Raw genomic sequence first — 25,395 nt, 5'->3', positions numbered from 1 at the left:
GCCACTGTCGCGATAGCCACTGCTAATGCTTGCTCTTGATGGAATTACTGTAATTGTTGGGGTTTTGGAAATTACAGAGTGTGGTCTAGACCTACTCTATCTGTAAAGTGTCTCGAGATAACTTTTGTTATGATTTGATACTATAAATAAAATTGAATTGAATTGAATTCATATATCTATATATCGATATATGTCTATGTCTATACCTCTATTTAAATCAATAAATCTATATATATATACTGTATATATAGAACATGGGTATTGTCTAAGGAGCAGCTCCAGACTTTATAATTGATAACAAATTCTCTGGTTTCTGGCTTTGAGAGAGCAAGAAAGTAGCTCATGTTCACAAATATTGATCGAACTTTTCTAGGCCATGGAAATAACATATTGGAACTCAAGGACCCATTCTTTCAAACATTATCATAAATTAAGAGTAGTATATCACTGTAAACTGCAAGTCTGTGCAAGAGCAGAACGCTTGACAAACGAAGCAACAGCAACTAAGGAGGACGTGGCTTAGCGAATGGTCAATTCGTGATGCCTTTCAAGGTGATGACAATTTTTCTTTGTGACAGCTTTCTTAGAGATTGCCTCAAAGCAGGTTCAAAGCAAGACGGATTACCCCTTTGACTGCAACGGCAGAACTGTACACTGCTCTGTAACTCTTGCCTTGCCAAAAGTAGTTGACCACCACAGACATTATGCTTTCAAAACACTTTCATTTTCTGACCTTTGACTTGGAGATCGGGCAATGGGTCAAGGAGTGAGCGCTCAGCCATCAGCTCCTTGTCAATAGAGTCCTGAAAACACATGGGGCTGGTGTAGGTACGCGACACTGTCAGATCAGGTTGCATGGATGAATTAATTAGCAGGGGGTTTGCTGAAAAACACACAAACAGAAATTCTAATTACTGTCAACAATTAGACATTTGCAGAGAGTGACACTTTAAACTAGACTGCCTCAACAATTAAACCTAAAATGTGTAATGACCATTAGTTTTATCCACCTATGACTATTACTACACTATTATCACTACGAATACAGGAAGGGCAAACACCTTACCGTATCAATGTCTCAATTAAAAGTGAAAACTGCATAACAACAGCTGGGGCGTAATAATATGCTTAAATCTGATGTCATGGTGGTTTAAAACAAATGCTGTGACAATCCGAATAAATTGCCATTGAATGAAATTATCGATTTATTAACAATTAACTCATGTGAATATTTACATTTTTCTTTACATATACATTTCCAACTTCAGGAGGTGCAGGCAGAGGTAAGGGTGTTGCTGCAGCTACAGCAAGTGATGCACCCAGTCAGTCACATACTGTAGCCATTTGTACAGTATGTATGTTGTACTGGAATTAAATCACAGTACCTTGTGGATCAATCAAAAAACACACAAACAGAGAAAAGTTATTATAGATAAGATGCATCTTTTTTTGTAATGTGAATATTTTTTGGGTGATTAAAGCGTTTTCAGCGAGCATGAAATGACGACAAAAGACACGGTTAAGCAAACAGCGTGGTTTCTCCTAATGAGCAAAAAAGTGTTCACAGCCGATTTCTTTTTTTGGGAATTGGTTGAGCTGTTGTCATAGTGACTCATGATCAAGGATGTCTTTGTAAAAAAGAAGTGAAATGAAATGATTACTGTGTAACTACTGTAGCAGTGCGTAGCAGGCTGCAATATATAGGGAAGCGAGGGGAGGGCATGTTGGATTTTATGGAGGTTGGGCTGTTCTAGCCCCTCTATCAAGGAGAACAGGGACCAAGATTAAAGCTTTCCTTGGCTCCTGCTGTGTTATCAAAATGAACTTTATTATGCCCTGCTGAGAGCTGTTGCTGTGGCGACCCATAATGCCAGCCTTGTAAAAATATGCCTCAATCTGTGGGGCAAAACACACCTCGCTTCTGAGCTCTGATGTTGGAAATGTAGGGCCATAAATGCTCATTCGGGAGCCGGGTGAACAAAAATTAAAACACTAATAAATTACATTTTCATTTTGGAATCATGAATAATTAATTGAAGTTTTGCTGTATGTTAGATAGATGATACAAAAACAGCAGATAATGCCACAAACTGACTCACTACCCTGATGATACACCTCTTGTTTGTTTTTTGCTTAAGTTATGGTGCTAAAGAAGGTCTAAGTAATAATAGATACGTTAAATTGTAAAATTGTTTAGAGCACAAAATTTGCTTGTACCACAAGTTTTCAGTGAACGTTTATTGCTTGGGGTGTACTGATGTTTGCAATAAAGCAATACATGCACGGTGTGCTTTATAGATTAAGATTTATACTATATTTTATTTGACATTTAGTGCACTACAGCAAGAATCTCCAAAAGGGTCAAGTAAACAAATGTTAAATAATCATTTGAACCCTAAATCCTTTTAAAAATGTATGTTGTTATATCACTATACAAGGAAATGTATGCATAATTCATATACATTAGATTCAAATTGTATGGCTTACTCACATGTTCTGCAGTTTATATTACATACCAGGACATTAATATGCGAGTACATTTATAGTGTATGAGTGCAATCAGAACCACATGATGTATCTTGTGGTCTTCTCAAAGTGTGTGCGTGTGTGTGTGTGTGAGCTGTATATTTTTGTTCACCTAGGACAAGCTGAAAAATGAGTGTGAATATGTCTGGTCTCCCTTTTTCATTCGTGCGTAGTTCTTATGTTTGGAGGAGAATGACACTTCATTTATATTATAATGCCATCTCATTGTATTACCAGGCAAACGGTACACCTAATGTGATTTTGGACAGATTTTCAGGGTCTTTTGAATCACCAAACAAATTAGAATAGTATGATTACACTTGCAGTCTAAAAGCTACTTTCCATTTTGTTATTTTGTGAATATGAAATCAACCAAATCCTCATATTCTTGACTACAATCATCAAATTGATACACTAATAGCATAGTCAATGTACAAAAGAGGTAAATAGATACATAAATACATATGCAATCCAAATGCCATTTTTAGTGGGCGCAGGAGCCTTTTTTGTGCTCGCGCCTGTTAGGTCATTTTGAGAATCCAAATGAACCATCTTGTGCCAAGGTGGGTTGTATTTATGCAAATTAGGTTGTGAAGAGCAATTTTAGTACTTGTTTTTAACTGCTCTTTAACAACCTCTTATTACAAAGTCAAGTGCAAAAAAACACTTTTTGTATCTTTAGGTGTGAAGAGCCTCTTCAAAATCATCAGGTAGGTTGAGTTTGTTTATTTTTCTAATATAGATTAAAAACATTTAGGGTCTAGTACAAGTTTAAATGCATATCACAACCCAAAATGATCATCTACAACTGTTGGGTCTACATACTGTACGGGGTTATTCACTTGTAGTTCATTAAAAACCTGCAGCTCTTACACAGCAGCGGGAGTGATAGGTATGAACATGGAAGCAAGCCATACAGTATTTACGTATCAACTCTACTCTCTAATTTATGGGCTGTGAGGAGTGTAATTATGCACGAGTCAAACAGCGTGCATCTATTAATGAATTAATTAAATTATCCAACATGGCACCAGACTCTAGCAAATGATCCACACAACTTGCTGTACTATATGCTTCATATTCTGAATGTATACAGTGAATTATCGGAGGTGTCCTCCTCAGGATATGACCTAAACTGAAGGAAATGATTACAGGAAGCTTTATAAAACTTCCAATAAACATTGTATTATTATCTAACACAACTTTTGAACACAACTTGATTATTTTCCCATCTTTTCCATCTACCCGCTGTTATTTCAGCCATTAGTAACATTAAGAGTAGTGATGCACCAAAATGAAAATTCTTGGCCGAAACCGAAAACCGAAAAAAGAGGAAACCAAGACCGAAAACCGAAACCGAAACACCGAAAGAAATTAAATCAATTATTAGTACCATTGTATTTATGGCTATGACTGTGTACTAACTTTACTAAAATCAAGGCATTGCAATTGTATAAATTAATATTAAAGTTTAAGTAAAAATATCTAGCAGAAATATGGCTACAATCTGATAGTCACATACAGTATACAGTAGCCTAAGAACAGAATAGCTTACCTATGTTATTATTATTATTATTATTAACTTTCTTGCAGGATTTCACTGAAATATCAGACAACGAGGGTGCATGCCCCTCATCTGGTGCAGCGGACAAGTCATTTTTTCCAGGCGGGTTCTCCCGATCCATCGTGCCTGGATATTTCACGCGCCCTGATTTATTTCCCTCAATTTTACGCGGATAAGTACAGTGCGTAAGTGCAGAGGATCCAACAGATTCACTGAGTGTGCTGACAGCTAAGAGCGTATTTCTTGTTTTCCCGTGGTCCGTCTCAACCTCTTTGCTTAGGACGCTTTGCAGGTGACGGTCGGTACTACACACGCAGGTCGTCTTTTGCGTCATCACAACATTTTCGATTGTTTATAAAGGTATTCCGAAAACCAAAGCCCTTTTGCATTTTCGCCGACGGACGCCTCTTTTATTAATTTTCATCTTCCCAGTTTGGATACAGTATGCGGTGGGAAGCCTATGTTCACAGAGGGATGTAGCATTTAATGGCACGATTTTAAGTGTGAATTGGAATTGTAAGACACAAAGTCACTGGCTCACCTTGACGAGAGGTCTTGAAGCTGAAGGATTGGAAGCCCCCAGTGAGGGCGGAGGAGTCGATGACATCCACACCGTACTCACTCTGGCTCCTTCGGTAAAGAGTGACAGCGATGATCAGCAGCACCACTGTCACCACCCCCGCAGCAAGGCCTGAATACAAGGCCACATCGCTGCTGTTCTCCACACCTTGGAAAGTAACAGTGAGTAAGAGAGAGAAGAGATTTGAGCAACTTTTTTGCTTTCTACTGAATCTGCTGTGCTTATTAATTAGGAAGCTGCAAGACATTTTCTCCCAGAATAAATCTTTGTAGCTGAGTTAAAGATATGGAAGTCTTTTATGGGAAGCAAGTCTACCCTGGTTTCACACCACTTTGGCGCCATTTTTGTTTTCTATTCCTCGTCTGCCCTGCCTCCTGATGCACAGCTTCATTGTTCCTTCGTGAAGTGTTAAAGCTACTAATGAGGAACCTCGGATGGAAGGAGATTATAATCAACCCAGCACCTGACTGTCATTTCAAACACTGCTTTGCTCTGGTGTTGGAGGCACTCTGCGTTCCTATGGGATACTGTGACAAAACCAATTCATTAAATTAGCTCATCGGCAATGATTATGCTCTATCTTGTCCCACCAGTACTGCAGCGTCCAACTCCACAAAGGAAAAAAAACGAGTGGGAAATAAAGGGGCTGCTAGCTTGTTCTTGAAAGATAATGAGATCTGCGCCGAAACAGGACATGCTGAGAAATCCTCTAAGTAGCCTGAAGCTCAAATGGGGACAAATTGACAAATAATGCAAAGCGGCATTAACAGCTAAAGTATGAGGTTAATTGGGGGCTTGGGAAGTTTTGGCAGCTTGGTTGCTTTTTCCCATTTCTGACAAACAAAAATACGTAACTGTGTTAAAGGACAAGTAAGGAAAACATATGCCTATGGCTTTAACTACGCAGCAGTGATCAACACATACATGGCCTATTACCCTCCACGGCAAAAATGCACAAAGCAATGCATGCACAGACACAAACCACTGGCCGCGTGGCTTGAAATGCTATACCTGATGAATCCAAAAATAATATTCGTGGAAATTTACAGTAAACTGAGGTAATAACGAAGTTGGGAACAGATGATTCGGTTGATAGAATTGATCATCACGCATAACTGTTTAACAATATTGTACCAACACAATACAGTTTAACCACACAATGTTACAGGAGTAAATGGTATTTTACTTTAATTCCTGGTGAAGTCCATTATTAACAAGTGACATGATCCAACATACTGTATGTTATTGTAAATGGAGTGAAAATGGATGCCAAGGGTGGAGAAAACACTCACTAACCATCACGGTCTTCTGCCTAACTGTTTCAGTCAGAAATGTGTACTCCATGACACAAAAATCACAACCAGACTGGAAATAGAATGTTTTTTTGTTTTTGTTTTTAACAAAAATGTATTTCTTCTCCTATCTGCTTACATATTTGCTTGCAATGAACTGAAACATTTTGTGTATTTTTTTTACAATACATCTTGTACACTGCCTGTCTGTCACAACATCTGTATCTTAAATTACTCTCGCCTCTATTCTAACTATGGGAGAATTCACAATGAGTCATGCAGAGTGGGTTAGTTTTCCTAACCACACCAGTCAGAGTGATTCATCCCTCTTATACCATGGTTGCTTTCCAGACATGAAAATGTTTCCTATTTTATGGCAACACCCTTTGTTAGGGTAAAGTTACTGATTTGCTAGGCTAAACCACCAGACATATTTCTTTCACTTACTGCCAGTGGTGGGTCAGGCTTCTCAATAAAAACATTGTGTTGGCACTTGTCAAACATGGTATTTATGTTACTTTACAACTCCAGCAAATAGTAGACAGTGTAGCCTAGCAACAGCTGACACAAGCGGCCAAAGTATAAGTAAGGTTAGGACGACTCTAAATAAGAGCGGTGAGCCTATCTGAAACAATCAACACCTTCCAGCCAATTTATATCTAGTATTATCTGGTCATTGTATCAAGTAAATGATTGCATAAGTATTCTTTGTAGACAGTGATATCTTTAAAATAACATAATAGTAAGTAATGCAAGCTGAGGACAAACTCACCCTGTGGCTTGTGGTCATGTAGCAACTTTCGATCTGCAAAGACAGAGAAACATCAGAATTTGAGAGTTTCTCGTAGACCTTTTTCAATGCCACAAGTCTTAGTTGATTTAATTACTACTTGTGTATGCATCCATGCCTGTGCACACTGCGCGTTATGTATGTGGAGAGGATGAATAATGGAGATGGATGAGGGTTCTGGTAATGAGCACGAGTATAATGACTATCATGATCCAGCCCACACTGCCAAAAATTCTGAACAGTAAATCTATGACACAGTCCCCGAACACAATAGAACTGACAGTAATGACGCTTAACTATCGGTTTCTCATTGCTAAACAGTGGAGAGAGATGGTGGTGTTACCCACTCTGTGTGCAGAGGCCGCCGGTGCAGTTGTCTGTAGTCAGTGCCACCCCATCACACAGCCGCCCTCCATGTTTGGGCTCCGGAGCTGTACACTCTCTGCCGCGCTGCCTCTCACAGTCTGAACTACACACTGACCACTCGCTCCACTCTCCCCAGCCGCCATCCACTGAGGGAATCACAGGCAAATGCAAACGTTTAAGAATACAAGGATGCACATATACATTACCATCCCTTTAATGTGTGAACAAACACACTCATACAGTACACACAAAGTTGCAAAAGATAAAGAAGATGTGGGAAAATACAGTAAAAGAGAACCAATTCTTTTTTAACTGACATGACAAAAAAACTAACTATTCTTATACAAGATTTAAACAATAAACCTACGTTGATACATTTAATAGTTTTTTGGGACTTTATGAGAAAACCCTAACAGCTGCACTACTAACTTCTCGAAAACATTCTCTTCCTCAGGGTGCCAAAAAGGTTGAGCCGCCGCGCCGACTTGGAGCACAAAGACACTCTGCTTATGTTATACTCCATCAAGCCTCCTTTCCACCTCCAAATGAACTAAAAGTTCCCTTCTTCCTGCTAATCTAAACGCAAATGCACCCTGTTTATGTTATGCAGCAGTAAGAATCCTTCAGAAGGAGGCAGTTGGCAAAGGGGAGATAATGTTTGCAGGAGTGCACTGCCTTCCACTGATTACTTTTTTCTTCTTAAACCTGATGAGCATTTCCCTTTATACTGGTGCTGTGGTTGCAATCATAAATTTGGGCTTGTCTAGAAAAAACACTTGGGCAGAGCAGATTACACAGAAGTTTTGATAACTGGAACTGCTGCTCTGCTCTTCTTCTCACATCCTAAGCTTCGGTTGTTTGTTTCTCTCTCTCAAATTCTCCTTACCGTATGCCTTTCATTTTCACTCCCTCTCTCCATTTCTCATGCATTTTATCTTCATTTGCTTTTCTTTAAGGTCCACTGCATTAGATTTTATATAAAAACTACTGTCACTTCTATCAGCAGTGGAGACTTGCAATGCATTCATGGTATAATGTAACTGTTGGAAAGGAGACTACCGCTAACTGCAAAGTGTACCTCAAGCTTTTAGACTGATTTCCTACCTTCAAGACTGACATTGTTCTCTGTTAATTACAGCTAAGAAAATCAACTTACAGAGGATTTAAACGCTCCTGAGTTATCAATCCAAGAGAGCATTTTGTTGCCTTTACTTTTTGTCACATTTACTGTATTATTGTGTGGCAGTGCATTTGTGAGCAGAGAGAAACCTCTCCACACTGATGCATTCAAGGCTATGCTGACATTGAAAAGAAAAAAACACTTCAACATTTTAGGAAATACAATTATTTGCTTTCCTGCCAAGAGATAGTCTGCTAAATTCAAAGCTCGGGCCAGCAGATGGTTTACTTAGCTTAGCATTAAAACTGGAAGCAGGGGGAAACAGCTAGCCTGACTCTGTCCAAAGATTAAAAAAAGAATCTGCTGACCAGCACTTCTAATTGTTACTAATTAACATGTACTATCTTGTTATTTCAATCTGTAAAAAGGCCAAAGCGTAAATACATCAACATGCGGCTTTATGGGGCACCGCACTATTTCTTGATCAGGCTCAGTATCTGTGATGACTCCTGAAAGTCACTGAGCCCAGCAAAAAAATAGTTCCAGCACATAACTTCCAATAAAACTACTACTAATGTTTTACATACTTTTTTTTAAGGTTCAAGGCTGCACCTAATTGTCGCTATACAGGATTGCACAACACAGTTGTAGCCCCATCCACGCTACAATAACAGAAAACATATCAAAAAGACAAATATATTACGTTAGAATAAAATAAAATAATAAAATAAAAACCATTTTCCCCAAAAATGTTGCATTATTCCTTTGAGGCAAGAAATAACCAATGAATGCAATTTGTTCAAGCATTTAAATCTCAAATCTTAGAGTCTTCTAGAATGCACCCCTGAAGTCAATTTTAAGATTTTCACGACTTAACCCTACTGTTGTCCTCGGGTCAAATTTAACCCATTTTCTAAAAGTTTCTATATCAGAAATTTGGCTTTCTTTCAACCAAACTGTCAAGGAAAATAACTTGTTTTTCCAGTTCACTACTTTCATTGAATTTTATAGCATTTACAGACAAATTTATGAAAGAATGTTGAAGAACGTGGCAAAAATGTCAGAAAAAGGTTCAAAAACATGAAAAAAAAAAAAAAAATGACAAACCCAGAAAAACAGTGGAAAAAGTGACAAGAAACTTAGAAAAAAGGGATAAAAACGTTTGGAAGGAGGCCAAAACGTTGAAAAAAAAAAGTTTTCCTTTGCAAGTTTGACCCAGAAAAACAAAAAGGGAAGACAATACAATGCAAGGGATAAACAGAATTATTAATTGGAACCTGTGAGTTGACAGTTTCAAAAACTCCACAGCATGCTTTTAAGCATGTGCACAAACAATAACAGCATGAAAACTATGTGCTTGTGCTTACCTGGACACAGCGTGTTGCAGGTGCTCTTCTGTACCGACATGCCCTCACAGAAGGCTCCCCCATTGAGAGGAGCTGGATTTGTGCAAGTGCGAGAACGTTTCTGCACACCGCGACCACAGCGTACATTACAGGGAGACCAGTCTGTCCACGATGACCAGCCCCCATTCACTGTGCCAAAGGATGAAAGGAAAGGGATGAACAGATACTACAAGAATGACGACTGGTCTACTATTCTGCACCGAGTCTGCATCACAGGGGTGACAATAAATGTCTTATCAGGAAAAACTGAGGTGTCCTGACAAAGATGATCAATGGTGTCTTCCCTTCTGTCTACTTCTTCCTCTGATTTGTTGCCTAAAATAATGCGGGATGATTGACTAATCGGCTCATATGCTGTAATAGGACAGGAAGAAATACTAGTCTTCCACCATTGCACATCTGTCAGAGGCTATTTGGAGTAGTAAGCCTGTCTAGACTTCATTAGCATTAAATAAATGAATGATTGATGGGCCTCAACAACAGGGCGTCAGAAAGAATTAGAGGATTTGCAGCAGCTATATTTCCTCCCCGAAAAAATCAAAATAACAGGATGAAAGGTCAGTAAAATAACACCTGAATTACTTCCATTAACAAGGTATTGCTCTGGTGTGAAATTAGGTGGTGCTAGTATGACATTATAATTCCACTTATTCTCCTTTGTCTCTGCAGAGCTCTCTACAGGGTTATACAAATTCTGGAAACGGCATCTGCTAGCCTGCACCTATACAAAGCGCTCCATGCAAGGTGGTTCAGCACTGGCAGATAAAGCGTGGGGAGTTGTGACAGCCCACGTCACTGCCCTTCCACCATTAATAATTGACTACTTGTAAATATTGTGTCTGTGTCTCTTGTTTTTACACATGAGGGATCACTTGCCCATTGCCTGCTCATTAGACTTGTGTGAAAAAAGACCACACGCTGTGGTTGAGCAGTGCTTTTTATATTAATGACTTTGGGGAATTGGCTTGAGGTGTCAATTTGACAGCCTAATTCTGTAGTGAAAATTGATATTTTGAGGCGGAGAAGAAAGCTGTTTGACATTGTTTTGATCACCTGTACCATAAAGAATTCTACCGTCACGCCTTTTTGGCTCAGACTCAACTTAGACACATCTTTTTTTGAAAAATATCACACAGTATATGTGGAATTTGATATCTTACCATAAACTACAACAGTGGCAGTGGCACTGCGTCTCTTGGCCACAATGTTGCTGGCAACACAGGTATAGTTTCCGGAATCAGAGAGACGGGCTTCAGAGATGATGAGATTATGGTCGCCTCTTGTATCAATGGCACCGTCAGAGTTGAGAGGTTCTTCATTTTTCAGCCATTCCACCTGAAAACAGCAGTGTATAAAGGCTTTCATGTATAGACAAAAACACATTTGAAGATGTGACAGATTAAATACTGTATATCTGAAAGTGTTTTCCTTAACACCAATTATACCTTTTCAGATGTAACTCTTGTTTGTTTTTTGGGTGAATAGAATGAATACCATTTGTACTTCAGTCTGGTTTTGTATAACGAGGATTAAATCTCAAATGTTTAAGCTAATGCTATTCATAACTTTTAGCTAACTATGTTAGCTGCTTTTCCATTACTTTTAGCTATTTCAACTGTTAATTCATAACTTTTAGCTAACAATGTCAAAACTGTTATTAGGCCTACTTACTTTTAACTATATCGAAACCGTTCTTACTTACTTTTAGCTAACTACGTTCAAACTGTTACTACTTACTTTTAGTTAACTATATTGAAACTGTTATTCCTTACTTATAGCTGTCTACTAGGTGTGCACGATTCAGAAAATTTCACGATTCAATATCGATTTTAGGCTCAAGATTCAATTCAAAAACGATTCTCGATTCAAAAAACGAGTCATAGTATGTAAATGTAGTTACTTTTCCCATGTGATTTCATACAATTTAAAAGAAAAACAACAACAAATTAAATGTAGTTTGATATTACTTTATATGTCCTCATGCAAAAATAAAAACTTTTGCAACTAAAAACTGCAAAGTGCCAAGCTTTGGCCAGCTTTCAAATACATTTAATTCAAATATAAAATAAAACTGTTAAATAAAAAGAGCTTTTCGTTCAGAGTTTGGTGGGAGTTTAGAGCATTGAAAGAGAGCACGTTGGTTGACGGACACGTTAGGTACTTTAGGTTGTTGTTCGTCCATGTCTTCAATGTTAATCTCTGGGTGATGGCGTACCATGTGAGTTCTCAAGTTTGTGGTGTTTCCAAAATACTTAACTTTCACTTTGCAAAGCCTGCATATAGCATGATTCCCATCAAGTTCCGTCTTCCCCTCGAGGTTATAAAAGCCAAAATGTGCCCAAACTCTCGCCTTCAACGAGGATGGAGCAGGTTGAATAATTCTGTGAGGTTTGCCATTGTTTGCGCCGACTAAACTACTTCTGCTACTTCTTCTTCTGATTATAACAAATGCCCAGGCGTCAGTGTGAATTCGACGCAGCGGCATCTATTGGAATGGCGAGCTAAACTCATTTCAGGACAATAGTATATACGCCATTACAAAACGAAAAAAACAAAAACAAAATTAAAATAAATAAATAAAATGAATCGATTTTTGGAATTTTATGAATCGATTTTGAATCGGTAGAGCTTGAATCACGATACGAATCGGATTTTTTTGCACTACTGTCTACATCAAAACTGTTATTCCTTACTTTTAGTTAACTACATAAAAACTGTTATTCCTTACTTTTAGCTATCTTATTTCATGTCATTATTTACATGATTTGATGTCATTCCTTAACGCTAAACACTCTCCTTTTCAGGACTTTAAACGACTGAGTTCGTGAAAAGCGCTATATAAATTAAATGTATTATTATTATTTCCCAAAGACAGTACCACATAATGTTTATTTCAATGTTTTCCCCCCGCACTACTCTTTTATTTGTTAAGATAATTCGGTTTGCAAGATTAGGGGTTTGTCGTTAAGGTATAACATGACATTCACTCGGAGGGGGTGATGCAGTAGGTAGGTCACATCTTCTACTCTTTACCAATTCAGTGTCCGTGTAGTGATTGAAAGTAATAAGGAATTACAAAATAAAGGACACTTTGTTGATGCTCCTCTCCTCGCATGAGTGGTCCTGTAAATTGCTATTAATGTGCCACTGGCTTGAGCTTTTCATTGAGAGAGACGAGCTGGGGCATGAGGGAGTGAGGTTTGATTTATGGCAGTGTATTTGAGGATTAAAAACTCCACCCCACTGGGAGCTCCGTGTATTTGTGCATGGGTTTGTACTCCAGTGTGTTTGTTTGTGTGTGTGTGTGTGTGTGTGTGTGTGTTTGTGGGGAGTGTCCATTTGCCAAGGGAATATAACAACGGCCAACAAACTCAGAGATTGCTTTGCTCTTTCCAAGCACCCTGGATGAAAAAATTGAGCCGGGAAATCAATAAATCAGGAGTCATGTTGTCACAAACGTTTTTTTCTCCTTTTGATGGCCCAAGAAGTCTTTCATCATGTGCCTTTAATTTATATCTTTTCATCATTTGGCTCCACAGCCTTCAAGACAAACAAAGAAACCACACTGGACTGGTGGGCTGCATCAGCCATTCCATCAAGCCTGGTCTTTATGCTTTTTGCCTTTCACTATTTCACACCTTCAATGTCTAATCAACCTGTGTGTTGCCGTCCATGCTGTTTTACATTCTCAACAGCTGCTACTATAAAATTTACTCAATTATGGAAGAAGTCTATTTCAACCTTTCATAGTGCAGAATTTCTATTTCAATCAAAATTCACCCTTATCTTGTGGTTTCATCATACCAATTATTTCGTTTTTTATGCATTTTAAAGGATTATTTATGCAAGCACATAATCTTGTATTTTGCTTCAAGCACCCTATCTATCTATCTATCTATCCATCTATCTATCTTGAGGTCTTGTAGTTTAACAAATATAGATTAAAGTCTGGTACACAGTTGTTCCTCTGATTGTACAAAGTTTGCCTTCTCTAATACACTGTCTGTGGCCCTGTCTAGTATCTGGGAAGTAGGGAATTAACCTTGACAGGAAGGAGGTTTGTGCTTTATCACCTTCTCCGCAAATACTGCCGCCTCTTTCACAAAAGGATGACAGAGGTGAGCTCGGTTGTTTTTTTACCAGGGTCATTTTATACACTGTGTGTGTATTGTCTGCAGTATTCAAATAGATTCTCCCTAAAAGGCATCGCAAATGTCACAGAGAGAAGATGTAAAAACAGGTTCGACCCTAAAAGCATTACTCTGAGACCAGGCCGGTAAAATAAAAAGTTTACTTGAGGTTGAAAACAGGCCAAGGTTATAACCAGGTGTTTAGTTTAGTTTTTTTTTTTCTTTCTTATATGGATATCACTGTAGCATTAGAATAGTAACATACATATATGCACAAGGACCAGATGCACTGTGTTTAGTGTTTGTAGTGAAACGCTCATTTACAACACCTGTCCCCAGGCAGGGGAGAGGAGGCAAACCTATCCAAAAGGGGATTATGTTAGCGAGCAGGTGTCAAAAAGGCGGGCAGGGGAAGAATGAATGAAAGTTGCTACTCGGCTGATGGGGAAGTGGGAACAGGTGTGCAGGTAAGATGGGATGGGAAATGGCAGGAACACAGTGATAACTGCAGGGCAGGTGGGAGTGGCAGGATTTGAAACGATGGGAGAGTTTGTACATGGCAGGGGGAAAAAGCAGACAAGAAAATGTGAGATTAGGAATCGGCTGACATTGAGACATACAAAGCCTTAAGAAGCTGTAATGTAATAAGGAACCAACAGCTGACGTTTTTAACTGGACGACAGCTATCTGGTGTTATACAAGCAACACATAACATTCATACTGAAGCTCCTGTCTTATATTGCTTTACTATTGCAGACTATTTTAAATTACTGTAACTGCATGTGTTGTTATGATGTGAGAAAAGAAGCTATTGGTCAACTACTACTAGATAAGAAGAACTTATATACAGTAATTATACAAATTCAGTGTTGTAAGGTCAGTTGTGCAACTACAAGCACCTTAAATCTATTCAAGCACATATTGCTATTTCTACTCAGCACATGATGTTCAAATGACTTGAAAATGACTTGAAAATACACTCCCATTCAATTCAGAAAAAAACACCAACAAAAATGAAAAAAGAAAAATATTTTCCTGCCGGCAGCAGGCGGCTATAAACAACTGTGATGGAGAAATATAATGTGGAGAATTCACTGAATTGAAAATTAACCCCCAACCCTTCGTTCTCTCCTGACACATATTCAGATGGGATGCATATTTATAGAGCATTGCCAAAATTGAACTTGACAGGTACCAAGATGTAACCATTATGTTGTCCAAATTAAATATATTTCAACATTTAGTGGATAATATGTCACCTTAGGAAACACTGAGTAAAACTAAATGCATTGCCTACAGCAAGAAATAAATGCTACACTGTATTACATTATAAAAAATTCTTTCAATGACAAATCTAATTTCTATTGCAATGTAGCAAGTAAAAATAATGAGCTGGATAAATGCTCAGCCACTGTCTATTTTGCAACATTAATCAGTTGGGGTATTAAAGCAATGAAGAGAAGTGTTTTTTCTCATTTACAATGTTCCACAAAGACAAAGAAATGTCATTGGTGTGCATTCATTTTTGTGCTGCTCACAGTGTGCAAGCTAATGGTGGTGAACAAAATCACAGGGATACCTTATGATATAAAACAATACAATACAGTGCAATTAATGCATTAACTTATTACACCCTTGAGTTGAATCAAAACATGAACATTATGAATTTCATTATGGTAGTTTTATTGCAGAGAAGTTGAATGTGTGGTTGTCCACCCCCTGCGGGTAATGTTACATAAATTACAGTACAGAAAATCAGCATTATCCATGTACAGTATAAACAGTAGATATATAATGTATGTATAGATGGGTGGGTAAGTACTTCTTGTACTTTGCTGCTGCTTTTCACTTTCTCTAAAGTGTCTTCTGTGACAAGCCTGCCTCCTCTATTGCTGTTTTGTTTGTCACTGTAAACCTTGGCTCAAGCCCTGAAACTATATTGACAATCCCCGTCGGCGGCATCTGATGCAGTATATGCCAATATGATACTAATCGACAAGCTCATGGCTTTTTAATCATACTTGTTCACTACAAAATACTCTTACATACCTGGGGTAACATGAGGCCAGGGATTGCTGTAGCCTGCCATTTATAAAAGGATGTAACTGATAGTTGAAACACTATTTTCTTTATGATACAGACAAAGAAACTGTATTTATTGTGGATCAGTCACGCCATGGTAGCCAATATGCTTTAAAAGGTCAGTGTCGGCACCAATCTCCACCACAAAGTACCTCTCTCAACGACAAAGTTAACTGTTAACATTACTTTATCATTTGTCAAAAGAGTGTGTGACACTTGCCTGCCATTATGGCAACCCCCTGTAAAGTGTCTGGAACACTTTGTAGAGCACTCTGACTCTGGCACTATGCCACTCCATTTGTCAGAACATTTACTCAAATACTGTATTTAAGTGCAATTTTGAGGACCTTGTACTTCACTTGAGTTTTTCCCATTTCATGCAACTTTATACTTTATTCAAAAGTAAATATTTAACTTTGTATGCCACTATATTTAACATCTTTATATTCAGATTGTTAATACAAACATAATCTACTAATAAATTATGATGTATTATTATGGCTAAAGGTTCCCAACAGCATATTAAATAGTTGAAATTAGCCCCAACTTTAATCCAATATATATTTTTCTGAAATGGGACATTCTGCACACTTTTACTTTTGTATGTTAAGTATATTTTGATGCTAACAATGTAGGTTTACATGAGTCAAAATTGTAATGCAGAACCTGTACGCGTAACAGAGTATTTATTCTACAGTACACTGTGGTATTACTTATCTCTTATAACACAGTTTTTGTAAAAATTCATAGACTTACAATAGTAAGTGAAAAAAATTTGTGCCTAGATCATTAAAAGGCACTATGATGTCTACACATTAAACATTGAACACCATGCAGCATCATAATTGGTAGCTGATAATTCACACCAATTTCTGAAAACAATTCTGATTAAATACAATATTGTAAATGTAATACTATCAATCACATGAAACCTTCCAGACTTCACTTCTACTGGAATATCAAATAACAGTAAGATTGACTTTTACTGTTTTACACTAAATATAAAACCATTTTACAGATCTACCTACATCAATCATTAAGTGCAATGTTTACAAAAACAGAGTGAAGGAGGAGGGCTGTGGTGACGTCTGGGACTCTTGAGTCACCAGAGTCTGTTCAGTTGCACAGACATCAACTATTTAAGTGCATTTTATGTCTGCCAAAACCTTCCAAACCACACTTAAAAAGACAACAACTTTCTATTCAATCCTTTTTAGTTAGTATTGATAACAAGTGATCTGCGTTTGAGTGTTGAAGTATTGATTACTGCGGTATTGATCTGCCCTTCACGAAGGATCACTCACTCGCCCTCTCTGCAATACTGTTGAAGTGTTTAAGAAGCTACGTGTTTGTGACACTCTGTCCCTGTTCCCAGTATCGGCTGTATTGGATGTATTTATAGGAGGACAAAGGCCTTTGGCTACCACCATCCTAAAAGAAAAATGGGTTTATTTTAGACTGCCTAAGTGATATCATATTTCAGACACTCAAGATTATGGAAAAAATACTATTTTCGAAATAGAACTAATGAGTAAGAAAATAGTGTGAACATTTGTTTAAAGAAGTGGAAAGCGCCTCATTGGGAACAGTGGTGGAAGAATTCCTCAGGTTTTTTTAAGGGGTTGTCCTCAAAATACTGAAAAAATAAAATGAATAAATAAGTTTAAAGTACCAACAGTAAAAGTGCTCATTATGGAGAATGGCCCATTTCAGCATAATATAATGTGCAAGCATCACCAATGTTGCAGCTGGGTACAGTTGGGCCTAATTTTAGGTACTTCAGATATTGATGGGTAGCTTAATCTATAACAATACATCATCATTTATTACTTGATTTATAATTTGTATGAATAATCTGAATCTACAAAGTAACTAGTATCTAAAGCTGTCCAATAAATGTAGGGAAGTAAAAAGTACAATATTTCCCTCTGAGATGTAGTGTAGTGGTAAAAATCATGGAAATACCTCAAAATTGTATGGTAATTGACATAATGTATTACTTGGTTACATTCCACCACTGATCGTGAAACTATAAAGACATTTGTAAAAGTGTAGTAAAATTAGACAGAAGTAGAAAGGTGTAGCAGCCTCAGATGTTGTCTTCTTCACTGTAACTGACCACATCATTTCCCCTCCGGTCTCTCCGTGAATGTCAAATAAGAACATATGTGGAGTGTCTTTGGTGGCTAAAGTAGATTAAAATAACTCTTGCACTTTGGTTGGTTTTTCTGTCTCATATTTTTGCTTTGATTTCTCTCTCTCTCTCTACCCCTCCTTTCCTCTTTTCCAACGTTTGCTCTAGGAAGAGTGTAAACCCAGAGTGCGATTTGCATTCTGTGTCGGTCCTAGAGTCTCCCCTTCGGGGTAAAGCGATAGAGAGATGCACATGCTGATGAGAAGGTAGGGACAGGACAGACTCAAATGAGCCTGATAAGCCAGTGCCTCGGGAGGACAGGAAATGGATTTGCTTAATTGGCAAATTTGTTCCACTTAGATAGCAGCAACCAGTGTTAAACTACACCACACCTAAAGTAGCCGACCAGGCCTTATGGCAGTTTGCTGGTGGCGGTGTTACGTGGTGCCAAGGTCCCCATTTTGACCATTGCGCACCAGCTAATTTAAACTGAAGCTAATGAAAACTGATCCGCACTGTGTCCTTCTGAAAGTTTTCACTCTAACTTTTGTGATATTTAGTAACAGATCATTTCCAGCCAGAGGAGAGGGAGCAAATGAAATTAAGTCATGATATATATCGAAAGCAGCATCAAATGGTCAGCAGGGTGTCTATTAACCATGCAGCAGAGTATAATTTTTCTGATCACTTGAAGCTGTTTGAAGAGGTTGAGATGAGACAGCCAACAGGACTGGAGCAATTTGTATTTATGTGCAGAGAGGTATCATCTTAAACCTGACACACAGAGAAAGTATGTCCTGTTCAAGTCATTCCAATTCCTACCTGCATCAGGCCTCAACACTCAATTATTCTGAAGGCAAATGTAATGACCTACATTTACAATCATTTAAATGGGAAGTGAAAGCGACACGAAGACGATTACAAAGCATCGCAGTAGGTTTTGTCCCATCTGATTCAATTATGGTTGAGTTTCATTAACAAGCGCCCTCCTCCTCTCACTTCCCTCATTCCTGCACCCTCTCCCCGCCTTCCCTCAGTCATGTATGGCCTTTTCTCAATGCAACAATGACTTTCATGAAATCACATTAAACAAATGAGCCCTCCGAATCTGACAGCAGCATATTCTAGAGGCGGGGGTGGCAAAACCCTTGTTGTGTCCTTGGTTTATCTCCACACCGTCTCCGGAAATGTTATGTTCATCACTGAATAATTACATTTTAAGTACTTCAAATGACTTTGGATGAGAGGCTTGATGATTAATTACACTTGGTATAGAATACTTGGTCTGTTAATGTGGGGCTAATGATTGTAAAACAGTTTTTTCTAAAGTTACTGGAGTCCTTTCTCTCTCTCTGTCTCTCCACCACTAAACTTTTACCCCTACAATTGCAGCCACAATTTTCACTTTCCTCGTTTAGCAAAACTCAAGAGCTATTTGCTTGGATGTCATTTTAAATAGGCTGTATAATAGATATTTGACAGTTTTCTCCTACAGTTAGACTGTCACTGGATACAGGAATCACTTTCCTGGTTGTGAAAAACACATTTTAAATCACTTATTTAATAAATTTAAGGCCTGAAAATAGGCCATGTTGTTCCAGGATCATGCTTCAGATGATATCTGTAACACCTATTTTACCTATTTTTATGAGGTTTGGCTGTTTCAAACAGTCCCTATACGGATTGGTTGGGCTTTCAGCTACTGCGTTTAATCAGTCATTAGTAGTAGTAGTGTTTCCCGAACTAATATTTCATAGTGACAACTGAGCTTGAGATGTGTTGTGTCGCTTTGTGAGGATATAAAATCTTGAGTAGTAAATAAAAAAGTGCAATTTGCCGTGACAGTTACGTTCCCTGATGGTGCCCTAATTGTTTTCTTAGAGCTACATTAATTATGCAGTCATTATTATGGCCATGATCTTTATCCTCCAGGGACTTTGATTTTAGCACAGACTTTTTTTTTTTCAAGTCGAACTGAACTTTTAATTGCCCCTAACGATTTGCGTAAGGACATACACTTTACAGTACAACACTATAGCTATTATGCACATTTTACAATAGAGAATACACATATGACACATTTGTGGAAACGGTCTAATCTTGAGGCCACTGGGTGGGCGTTTCCCATGACAGCAGTTGCTAGGAGACACACTGTCAATGTCTGTGGTGACTGGAGCATGACAATCACATATCCTACTAATATTGAAACCAGATGTTTTTCTCCTTTTGTCAGCGTTAGCTATCAGTTATTGATTTGACATCTGTCTCTACACAACATTCAACATATGGATGCCCCCATTGTGCTGTTGAGTATGTATTCCACTCAGAAAATGCTGAAAGTAGCCTAGCTTGCATAACCTTAGCACTAATCCCCATTACCTTTTGTTTATGTAATTAACATCGGCTGAGTAAATAAGTACACAGGTCAAAACAAACACTGAGCATGTATATATATTGACTTCTTTGCCAAAGGGAATTTTAATTTCAGCCTTACTTTAAGAAAAATGATTATGTGATTATCATGCCCTTAACCAGAGCCAATAATGTAATAACTTCAACATCACAGCGAATATAATCTGTATTCTAAACTGCTCCCTGTCTATAAAAACTAGAGCAGAGTGAAAAGATTTGGCCATCTTGACTCTTGTCACCAATAAACTGAAGCAGACTTAAGCGGTTTTACTATGATACATTCTCTGTGGTCGGACTTGTGTGCACAGATTATTGCTTCTATCACTGCTGGGACAGATAATATGGCATTCTCTGATTTTCATTAACATCCTACACAGCAGCCCAGTAAACTCCCGGGTGGCTTAGTTACAGCAAGATGCGGATAAAGTTCTTCCCTCTCTCTCACTGTTAGTGTTGCTTCTAAGAACATAATGAGAGCAGCGACATAAGGGGATTTCAAGCTGTAAAATCGTCTCTACAGCGTTTATGTCTTAAAACAGCATGCAGTTGGCATGCAAGTTGGAAATCATTTCATTTGCATCAGGTCAACTCAGCAATTACTGCAACTGTTAAATTTCCATCAGGATCTGTTGCAAATTGCAGAAATATGAGACATTCAAATAAATCTCATGACCAAAATAAATAGGCCTTAGAATACACATAGGGTTCAACAGATCACACTGCACCATGACCTCAATTCCTTTAACTCAAACTGCAGCTGAGCTACAGCTTCTCTCTGAGCCAATTTTCACAGTGCTGGATACAAAAAAAGGTTTTAACCTTTCAGCAATGCCTAAAGTCATGAAAAAAATAAAAAATAAAGTACAGCTACATCCCCAACTCTTGATGAGAGCATTTTCTTCCTGGTGCAAGTCATACTAGAGGGAGCTGGATTTGTCCCTGCATTATTTACTATTACCATTCTCTCTGTTAGCCAGAGTCACATTAATGAATGCATGAGGAGTTGCCTATTTGATGACCGCAATGCATGGGGGAGACTCGTGGTACACCGATGCTCCATTTGTGAGAGCTGAATCATTCATCACCCCCCTCGACACACACACACGCACACACACACTGCACAAACAGTTCCAGTGCATTGTGCGTGTTCTATGGAGGGAGTCCATGGTCATTTTTTTTCAGGGTCTTAAAGCCCCATCTACATTTCGTTTTGTGATCAACGTTTTATCAATACAAAAAATACATAACCAACTATACAGCCAGCTGGAGAAAATGTGTGGGCTATATAAATTCCATGCTACAATACTGTACATATTCACACACAGGTGTTGACTTTCAGTTTGAATTTAAGATTAACAGTGTTGAATCGTAGCCCTTTTAATATAGTCCTCCAATCTTCAGGTAAAAGCCATTAGACAAGTTACCAACGGTGATCATATTTAATATTCATTATAAATCTCTTACAGTGGAACACCATGTGAAGTCTGGAGACGTTAGCAGTAATGACCTGACAGATTTTTTCTTGTTCACTTCTTGCTACTTTGAACACACGCACATGCTCAGTTGGACTGAGATCAACCTGTATGTGTGTATATATATTGGTCTGATATGACACTGTGATTTGTTGGTTTTTCAGTCTATTTGTTTAAAGTAAACTTAATTCTTTTTAAATATATATATAGCACCAAATCACAACAGAAGTTATCTCATGACACTTTTCATATAGAGCAGGTCTAGACCATACTCTTTAATAGATACCCAACATCCCCCCATGAGCGGCGGTGGCAAGACAAACGCCCCTTTAAATACAAATAACAATACAATCAGTAATAAAGTTTGACTAAGTGTCTCTCAACTGATCATATTTAAAAATATAAAACATATAATGATGTTCACAAACAGCACTGATGTAAACAAAGCTTTAACTATTAGCATCATACAAACTTAATAAATTATTAGTCAGTTTTTGTAAAGACCTGTCAATCATTTCGGATAGTAATAGCAGGGTTCCAGTCCTGTGCTTTGAAATTTGCCGATACAGCTGTAATTTTGTTTACGAATGGATCACGGACTGTGCCTTTAAGTAAATGCAGAGCTTCAGATGCTTGGGCACAAAGGCTTTGATATTGACATATTTGCCTGCTGAGCCTTCACAAGAAGGCGCACAACATCACAGCGCAGCACAACACACACCACTCAACAGGACTGTCCGCAAGAGCCTCATTTTATATTCATAGTAAAAATTAATATGGCTATCTTTCACACACACGCACGCACGCACGAGGAGGGAGAGAGGGAATGATAGTGAGAGTGAATGAATACATGGCATCTAAATAAGTCATAGCCATGCATCCTTTTACTAGAGAACATAGCAAACCGAGAACATAGTGATGCACATGGATAGATATTACTCCCAGTATATGAATAATCACTCTTCCTTGAACAGAGAGAGCCTGAGAAACTAAACAAATGGCAGCTCCAGCTCATCAACTGCAGCTCTTGTCTATACTAAACTGAAGAGAAAAGTGCAGATGTGACTTTGGCTGGAGAGTAACAAAACATCGTATCATGAATACAGAGTTACAGTGTAAGTAAACCAGACAGACAACTGCTCCTCTCCAGGCAACACAGGAGAACATTTTACTTGTTTGAAGTGCAAGAAGCCCTCACCTCAGCCACAGGCACTCCCTCTGGGGGACGACAGTGCAACACAATCATGCCATTCAGAGGCACCTCAGTGCCTTGGGGGTCCTGCTCAAAGTTCTTCCTCAGGTCTACAAGAAGAGAATAAACAACCTGCATTAAACAACTAGAACAGCATGACGGAAAAGTTGTTTCATGTGTGACCTTCTCCTGCCCGCACATACATGAAAATGATGGATTCTACAATCTCATTCCACCAGTTTGAGGAATAAGCTTTTCAGAGACAATAAGGTCAGTCTAGTATCAAAGTGGCATGTTGCTTACAGGCGATCCGGACAGTTGCCTTGCGGCTCTTGGAGGTTCCCAGGTGACTCCAGGCGACACACAGACACCAGTAATCCTCCGGTCCATGAAAGTCCTCCACCTGCTGACGTGACACGTTGATCATCACCTCGCGGATCTTCAGCCCTGCAGACAAGATGGTGGATTGCTTAGATTAGCTTATATCCCAGGGATGATCGATTAAAGAGATGGAGATTTGTAAGAACAGAATGATGAGTGAAATCTTAATATGATAAGATTATCAGCAGCAAACAGATTTACCATTTGCCAGGAGGCGGAGGAGAGAATGCTACTCAAATTAAATCAATTTCAGAGATTTTACTTAGAAACCAATTTAATTGCATACTTTCATCTGATTTAAATACACAGAACTGACCACTTCAATGTGAATATTGATATCTACGTTATATTACTGGTCTTTCGAAAAAACCCTTGTGAAATCTTCAGTTTTTGCAAAGTAATGGCATAGCAATGCAAAACGCTAGAAAATTGTTAGTGAGCTCTCATATCCTCTTCCAGTATACCATAATCCATTTATACACAAGTGACACTAAATGCTTTCCAGTGGAGGAATTAACTGAGAGGAGAAACACATCAGCCTGTTATTGTTTTAAGGGAATGCGTGAGCACTCATTTTCTCTCTTTGAAAACATTTGAAGGGGCTAATTTAAGGTAGACAAGATAAGCAAAACAATGCAATTAAATATTTCATCTGAACACCGATCCATTCCATGACAATCAAATCATCCATTTCTGCATCAGAACCTCGACTTAATGTCTCACAGGTCCTTCGTTTATATCTGTATATTGTCTGTTGATGCAGCTTCTAATGAGCAAGGCGTGAGACGAACATTTTCAGAGACAACTGATGGGAATTTAAATGCCTGGTATTTCAATTTTGCCAGAATATGAACAAAAGATGACAGGCTCGGACCATTAATGCATTATAGGGTGGCTTTATTGGGTATCTAGGAAATTGCAGCTTTCAGCAAACATATGTGATGTTCTGAAACCTCAGGGAGCCAACTTGAATAGAATTATTAAAATATGAATACAGAGTTATGAATGGTTAATATTAGGTGTCTAGTCTCCTCGTCACATCCCGCAGTATACAATTAAAAATGCACAGAGGGGGAATAAGGAGTCAAAATAACAAATACCCACCCCCTCAAAGAAAACTAGAATTAGAGCCTATGGGTAGATTCTATTTACTACTTCACATGCCTCTGCAAATTGAATTGAATTAAATCCTGGTGGAGCTGATTAAATATATGAGCAGCAGTGATGCATTTGTCTGAGTTCACGTGTGGGAGTAGTAGCCTGACTTAACTTAGCTACCAGGATTCACTCCATTCAACGCTGATTACTGCCAGGCCTGTTTCGTTCTTTCGTTTTAGAGTCAAATTCACAGAATTTGTCCCTACTTCTGATCAGCAAAGATGCTGGTAGACATGTACTACTCTGTCTGTTAAATGCATTGGCACAAATAAAATGAAATTATATTTCACGGCTAAAGTAAAGTTAGTTAAAGTTATAATTCTTAAGATTTAAGTCCTGGTTCATTTGGCGACACCCGTGGACGGTTACTGGTGGAAACACTCCTTGAGCAGCTATTATGTCGGAAATACAACAGAGGAGCAAGTGGTGTATCTGTTTACGGGGCAGCCAAACAAACTCACGTTGTCTTGTTTTGTAGATGCATTTTTGATTAACAATTGCAGTCAGCACAAACCTCAGTGTCAAATACATAGCGTTTCATGCACCTGTTTCACAATAAAAGACACCTTGTGGACATGTAAATCCAGCGCGGGGATGGCAGACTCCGTCACTAACGAGGAACATGAGCATGAATAGCATCAAAAGGATCACAATATTAAATTAGTATTTAATTACTTTTTATTGTTATTCATTTATTGAATCTACTATTTTTTAGAACCTTATATTGAAGGCAGTAAATCAGTAAATGTTGTACTTAACACTGATTTCAAGTACAGCTTACAAGTCGTGC

The 25,395-nt window shown here is 38.3% G+C and overlaps 1 protein-coding gene across 1 annotated transcript in view; it reads right to left on the bottom strand.

The window, feature by feature from the left end:
• The window catches only part of LOC120545040 (netrin receptor UNC5D-like), a 202,485-nt gene that overhangs the window by 39,744 nt on the left and 137,346 nt on the right, over positions 1 to 25,395 (bottom strand). The window contains exons 3-10 of the mRNA XM_039778981.1: positions 23,370 to 23,513; positions 23,073 to 23,176; positions 10,805 to 10,979; positions 9,606 to 9,773; positions 7,100 to 7,264; positions 6,735 to 6,767; positions 4,632 to 4,817; positions 734 to 883 (exon numbers count right to left, since the gene is read on the bottom strand). Coding sequence (XP_039634915.1) covers positions 734 to 883; positions 4,632 to 4,817; positions 6,735 to 6,767; positions 7,100 to 7,264; positions 9,606 to 9,773; positions 10,805 to 10,979; positions 23,073 to 23,176; positions 23,370 to 23,513 — 1,125 coding nt within the window. The remainder of the gene's footprint in view (positions 1 to 733; positions 884 to 4,631; positions 4,818 to 6,734; positions 6,768 to 7,099; positions 7,265 to 9,605; positions 9,774 to 10,804; positions 10,980 to 23,072; positions 23,177 to 23,369; positions 23,514 to 25,395) is intronic.

The sequence above is a fragment of the Perca fluviatilis genome, chromosome 17 (genome assembly GCF_010015445.1).
Source record: "Perca fluviatilis chromosome 17, GENO_Pfluv_1.0, whole genome shotgun sequence".
Taxonomy (NCBI): domain Eukaryota; kingdom Metazoa; phylum Chordata; class Actinopteri; order Perciformes; family Percidae; genus Perca; species Perca fluviatilis.
This window is presented reverse-complemented; position numbering and strand designations above follow the sequence as displayed.